Here is a 7059-nt window from a genome sequence, read left to right as displayed (position 1 = left end):
AAGCCACTGCTGTACAGACAGGTAACTATTATTCCTCATTACTAATATTAGCATCCTAACTACTGCTGCTGTGGGAAGTACTAGTACTGCTTGTAGATCAGTGTACGAGGAGCTCATGGTGTTGATTGATTTAAACTATACTAAGTGGTGAAAGCTTCCTTGTCCTTCTCTTTCTGTGTAGAAGCAGCTCCCTCTCTCCCGCTCAGAGCAGAAAGAGTTCAGACTTCTGATGTCTCTGCACAGTACGAGCCACCTTCTTCTCTGTCTGCTGCTCCTCCTCCAAACAGGAGCCGAGCAGTGAGAGCAGGCAAGGAGAATGTCTGTCTGCCCGGAGGAAAAGGAGGAGGAGACCCATATGAGGCATTTGCCAGGACAGAGAGGAGCAGGAGAGACAAGAGGAAGCCGGAGTGGAACACACAGAGGTAGAAACACAGAAGTTGTTTATTGTAACTCAGTTTAGAACCTCTCACTTGATGTCCTGCCATTCTTCCAGGCCCAGCTGTCAGTTTGTTCCAGCCTCGGCACGTTACCCTGCCGCTCTGCAAAGGAGTAGGCAGGAGAGTCGACTGAAGAGGCAAGCCGAGCTCCTCGCCCTGCAGGAGAGGACCTGTCTGCCCAGGACTGACCTCGCTCCTCCTCAGAACCCCACACAGACCGAAACCAGTCCCAGCAGGAAGGTAGGAGGCTCCCTGACACTGTTCACATTGTTGATACCAGTTTAGTCTTAACTCTCACCACACTGTGGTGTCTCTGACCTTTGTTTCGTCCCTGCTCTGTGTCAATGGCGGTTACTGTTTTCAGGTGGAGAGTGTTTCCAGAGGGCAATGCATCACTGCAGCTGTCAACACTGAAAGGTGATCAGTTCCCAATGCAAACCCACGAACCCCTTCCCCCCCAAAAAAATCACTTTAAAAGACTGTAAATGGCTGCAGACATCCAACAGATGACAGCAGCAGAGCTGAGAGTCAGCTTCACTATGCCCATTTTATTTATATTTAAGAGTCCCGGACAGTTAAAAAGCACTGTGCTCAGAGGTTTAGACCCCGTTACAGTGAAGAATAGGGCTCTCACAGAAATGAGGTTTAGTCTCAAAAATAAGTTCAGGAGAGGAATTGCATAGTTTGTTTAATGACCAACAAAAAAGACAATTTTGACCTAAAACTTGACTAAAACGTTTCTCGTTTTAATGAGAAGTGCTATATTTTCTGTCTGTACCAGTAATAGGGAAAACTGAGAAATGTTGTTTTATATTATATAAGTCAAATCGTATGTTTGCTTGATTGTAGACCGATTTCACCTTTTTGTTCTGCTGACTTGACTGAATTACTATTTAAGATATACTAGCTTCACATTTAATATGTATTTATTATAACTGTACCAGTTGTACACCATCAATTTTAAAGAATTTATAGACCAGTGAGGTGAATTATGTCCAAATGTCTTACGGTGCCTCGTGTTTTCTTCTCGTCTCCACTGACCTCAGTGAGTAATTTGAGTAATTAATAAACAAATCCCAAATCAGGAAGAGCAGTGCTCTCTTTATTTTTACAGTATATTCTTTTAAATAAATTATAATAACCTCTGTAAATGCAGGTAGTTAGCAGCAGAAGTCATGAATTTTTTTTTTACCTTAAATAAAAATCTGTTTGTCTGGATGGTGAAGTGGGTTTAAGTTTTGTGATCCGACTCCCCTGTCTCGATGTCATCGTCTCTTCCAGGGGGCGCTCTCCTCCCGTCCCTGCTGTCAGACAGAGAGTGCAGAGTCAACAGGAGTCCACCCCTTCTGTTCCGGTCCTGGAGTTCATCCCTTATGTCAGGACTGACGAAGTCTTCAACCTGGACCCACTGGAGCCTGCTGACACCCCACCACCACACACACAAACAGGTTAGATACACAAAGGCTTTCTAAGTATACCATGGTAGAATAGTTAAAGCTTTTGTTTTACTTTTTGTTCTTCTGTGGTGCCGTTTCTTCTACGTCTACTAATGATACAACTCCTACATGTAAGGGAGTGGTGATGGAATGAAAAGGAGACACACCTACACTCATTCAGATTCAATGCATCACTTATCAAGACTGTGTGAGGTTTGTATTTAGTACAACACATGGTGATATGGATGCTTATTTATACTTGCATTGCCAAAAATGTAAAAACTGCCTCTAGAACTGAACCAATTATTCAATTAATTGACAGAAAACTGGTAACAGTTTTGATAATCAATAAAGCATTTCAGTCATTTTTCATGCAAAATTGCCAAAGAATTTTGATAAATATTTACTGCTAATGTTCTCTGGAGCGCTGTTGCCTCACAGCAAGAAGGTTCCGGGTTCGGGGGCTTTCTGTGCGGAGTTCTCCCTGTGCCTGCCTGGGTTATATATACCAATCTGGGTTGCGTCTGGAAGGACATCTGGTGTACATGCGTGCCACATGTACACATGCGAACAGTTGATTCGCTGTGTCGACCCATAATGGGACGTGGTGGTGGTGGTTCTCTGGGTTTTGGGTTGTTGGTTGTGTAAAACAAGCCATTTTAAAATATCACCTTTCTCTGCTGTTCTAAATAATAAAACAGGCATTTTTCACTATTTTATAGACAGTAAATTGTTTTATTGTAAAAATGATCAGCAGCTTAAACAAGACCAGTGGAAAATAACTGTCGCCACAGGGGACACCACCGCCCTCTCTCCTTAGATCTTTGCTGAGCCAGCAGTTGTAAAACTGTTGACAGTAAACTGCTGCTGTTGTTGTGAAGCACTCATATAAACTTACTTTGTCCTTGTCAAAGCTCCTGCTCAGAGCTCAGCGGCTCCTCCCGCTCCCTCATATCGAGACCCCCTCCTCCACCCTGAGCTGTTTTGTAGCACACGCACACACCGACAGCAGGAGATCCTGAGAGGCCTGGCCCAGCTACGGCAGGGAACACACACACACACACACACACACACACACCCCAGGTTACATTTATGTCCATACTAAACTGTACTCTAGAGCCTGACATTTTACAGCTAAGAAATATACTTGGAGAGCAAAACTGCATGTGTAATGGTACAAAAATGGAAAAGCCAACTTCACTGGAAAGTAGTATCAATTATGGCTGGATCCTGTAGCTGGATCCAAGTCAGCAAATACCTGGATTTGTTACACTGCGGAGCCAACGGATCTTCTACTGAACCTTATTCGTCAGTGCCACCGATGTCTGTTGTTGTTCACATATGATTAAAAAGTAAAAAACTTAAGAGTTGCTTGGAGCTTTTGAGGCAACATTTTGAACAAATCTTATTCTGTAATGAAGAAACATCTCTCCCATTGTGGCAGTGCGTTTCACGGATAAGTTTTTATTTATTTTTAAACAGTGGGAGGTCTATGGCACAGACGGACAAGCTGATCAAGGCAGGAGACTGAAGGACATTAACCATGAGCAGAGGCAGTTCATTGTTGGTTTTCGTCTCTGTACGGGGAGTGTTAAGAATACAATCGATATAGAAAATGACCAACCTTTTCCTTTAACTGCAACATTTCTTAAGTCTTAATGACACAATCAGATTTAGCAAATCACTAGTCTGAAACTAGCTAATAGGAGTTTAGGAAGCACTTCCTGTTCAAACTTAATAGTGGATTTAGGAACCTAGTGAGATGACCTGACCATGAAAAGAAAACTGATGTGCATGTACACACACTCCAAGAGGGTCCTCACAAGTACACAAACCAATATTTGTGCATGTTTTCAGGGTTTATTACAGAAGCAGAGGGAGTTGGAGACAGACCTGAGTCCTCTGCACAATGACGGCAAGCTCCGGTTGCCCTCAGCGACACATCGCATGTGACCTCTGAGCCCTGACACTTCACAGCTGGTTGCTGTGTGTGTGTGTGTGTGTGTGTGTGTGTGTGTGTGCTGTGTGTATTGTACTGAGAGTGATTGGTGTGTTCCAACCAGCCAAAATGAAGAACATCCAACAGAAAACCTTCACCCTCAGCTCTGAGGATCTCTGGAGTTTCTTCATTCAGCAAATGCATTTGTCTGTGCGGCTGCTTATGACCCCAAGCTTGTTAATATGATCAGGTTTCATGTTGGTTTCAATTTGTTGTCTCCATCAGAGCCAGGTTTTTTTTTAAAATTGTTTCCTTCTCTTGTGAGGCAGCTAAACAGCACAAACATCATCACAGTGCCAAATGTAACTAAACCTGAATGTAAATAGAGGAGCAACATTTGTCAAGACTGTTTTATAAAATAGTTTTTAATGCACTTTTGCAGTCTAACTTTTTTTTTTTCGAGGTTAGATGGTTTCACACTTCATAGTAATGTTGAATTATTTAAATTATGAGTAAAAGATGTTTTTGTTTCTTAGCTTCCTGCCGGCCAAGGAGCTGTTTCTCTTTACGTTTCTGTGTTATGTCACTTTTCTGGTTTTATTCATATTAGTGTGTTTATTTATTGCAGATGTATTAAATAAATTAATGTATACAGAGACCCTTATTTCTTACACATGCACGTTTTCATTTAATTTTTGTAAGCTCTGTTTCCCCTCAACTGACATCAGATATGTAAAACACTAGGGCTGAATCAGCAGCTACTCTATTAATCAGTCGTTCAGTCAGTTTTTAAGCACAAAAGTCAGACTTTCTCCGACTCCAGCTTCTCAGACATGAAGATTTGTAAATTGAAAATCTTCAGGTTTGGGGCTGCTGGACAGACATGACAACTCAAGTATGAGGTGGGCTCTATACTAGATGGTTAAGAGAAATCACTGCGCCTCCCTGCCTATTTTACTCTCCCAAACCAAAGGAGCCTGTTGCTGGCAGGTGCCTTAAAAGGTGATTGCACACAATAAGGGCTAGGCTAACACCAAGCTGTCAGAAGAGGATACTCACCTCAGCAGGGTTGGGGTTGACATACCCTTGTTACCAAACTTCATCTATGAAATAATAACATTGTACTCACCAAGCTGAGATCAGGGAACATGCCTGACGATCACGTGCGCTCACTTTCAGCCTTGCTTCTTCTGAAGTGCTGGAAAACACAAGAAACACTGACAACAGCAAACACAACAAACTGGGGGGGAAACAGTTGTAATAGGTGAAGGAGGCATGTTTCTCATAAAGAGAACCTTACTGCAGTAACTAGAGGCTCCTTCACTAGAGCTGAAACAATACAGTGCAGCTGATTAAATGATCAATCAGCTCTTGTTTTAAGCAACAAATACCAAAAATCTTCTGACTGAAATGTAAATATTTACTGGCATCTTCAGGTTCTGTGTGGTTGTATTCTTTTGATTTGATTTTGGGGCATTTTTCCATTATTTTCTGACATTTGGTGACCAAACAGATCCAGTTATTGCAGCCTTATCCTACTTAGATGACCATAAAAGCCTAAACGTATGAACCTGGATTTCTCCTCAACAGCATTGCAGTAGCAGCTTCGGTTTTAAACGAGACAAGCCCCCTTCATGGACATATATTGATGTCTTTTGTCCGCTAAAGCTTCTGAGAACAGCCTTCAATGACGACGACTGATTGAGACAAAAAGGAAACCGAGGCGTCAGTCTGCTTCAAAGTGCTTGTCTGTGGTCTGATGACACTGAGAAAGGCTTGGGAGGGTGAAATGAATGCAGCATAGCATAGAAGAATCCTGGAAGAGAACCTGCTGCATCTTGCTAAGAGACGGCAACTTGGAGATTTGCTTTCCAGAAAAACCAAACCTAAAACCGAACCCATCGAAAATTAATGGGTGAATTTGAAGAAGGCTGTTCACTCAACATCTGTTAGAGGTGGGAAGAAGCATTTTTTCTGAACATTTTGTAAAGATATTTTCATTCTGACATTAAAGGCATTTCTGTCAGACATTCTGTCTGAACCACTTTGTTCTGAGCACACCCTGGTCTCTGTGATCACGCCCGCACCAGCCCTGTGTTGGTTCTGATGGACAGGAGCTGATTCCATGTCATGTGACTAAAGATGGATTTTTATGGTGCCCGTGATGATTATTTTCTTATCTTGTGTGCACAAGTCTGTATCTTGTTTGCATGAAAACTCACGTGAACAGGATAAATAAATCTTTTCGGGAGCTCATTGTATTTTGGAAAATGATCAACAATAAAATAAAAAGGTTGATGCTGAATGAAAACTAAAGGTCCTAACAGACCAAAACAAGGCCAAGCTGATACATTTCTGAAATCAGATGGTCTTATACTTGTATAGTTCTTTAATATGCATTGCAGCGCCCTCAAAATTCACCCAGTTGCACCCCCAATCACTCACATACCAGTGAAATCACCGGGAACTTGGGGTTCAGTGTCTTGCCCAAGGACACTTCGACACGTGGATGGGAGAAGCTGGGAATCGAACCACGACGCTTCCAGTTAGGAGATGACCAGCTCCACCTCCTTAGCCACATCTGGCTCATGTGGTGAAGACCCGACTGAGACGATCAAAATCAATCAGAGGCTGGTTTACACAGGCAAATTTAATACAAAAAACTGGTGTAAAAAAAGGATCATTTTAAGTTAAAACCAGTCTGTTAGGGAGCCACTTTCTATATACAACAGTAACTAAACACAAACAGTTCCCAGGGTAACAAAACCAACATTCAGCTTAAAAAAACATTTTTCTCTTACAGTATCCACTGGTCTGTCCACTTTAGTCCAGTTTTTATTTCAGTTTGTCCACAGTCTCAACTTTAAGAACCACTGTGCGTCTCCATCTCCTCCGTGCTGCTGAGGCGACAAGCAGCTCATGTTTTCTCACCATACAAACTAAATTGTTAGTTTTCCAGAACAACCAGGGTTCCTCTAGAAATCTGTAGAGTTCCCCCATTGCCCCAAAAATCCAACAGTCTATTTTTCTTGTGTAGAAAACAACATTAATCAAAAAATATATGTGAACAGAGTCAAGGTGGTGGTGCAATCAAGAAAGGTAGAAACGGGGATTCAGCCAGAGGCTTTTAGTCAATGCTCTAGTTCAGAGTACAGTAACAAAACAGTCGAGGACTGATCAGACCATCATTCAGTCAGGAGATGGTCTCTGAGGCCAAGCTGAAGGAAGCTTCTAGAAAATGGCCTAT

At 42.2% G+C, this 7059-nt stretch overlaps 1 protein-coding gene across 1 annotated transcript in view; it reads left to right on the top strand.

Moving 5' to 3' along the window:
* Positions 1-4245, top strand: part of ccdc66 (coiled-coil domain containing 66) — a 12546-nt gene extending 8301 nt beyond the window's left edge. The window contains 7 exon segments of the mRNA XM_020611172.1: positions 6-21; positions 182-422; positions 494-677; positions 802-854; positions 1719-1885; positions 2788-2918; positions 3731-4245. Of these exon segments, the coding sequence (XP_020466828.1) occupies positions 6-21; positions 182-422; positions 494-677; positions 802-854; positions 1719-1885; positions 2788-2918; positions 3731-3826 (888 nt within the window). The 3' untranslated portion in view covers positions 3827-4245.
* Positions 4246-7059: the final 2814 nt, after the last annotated feature.

This window comes from Monopterus albus, unplaced genomic scaffold, assembly GCF_001952655.1.
Source record: "Monopterus albus unplaced genomic scaffold, M_albus_1.0 scaffold110.1, whole genome shotgun sequence".
Classification (NCBI taxonomy): domain Eukaryota; kingdom Metazoa; phylum Chordata; class Actinopteri; order Synbranchiformes; family Synbranchidae; genus Monopterus; species Monopterus albus.
Note: the sequence above shows the minus strand (reverse complement) of the source record. Positions and strands in the feature narration are given on the sequence as shown.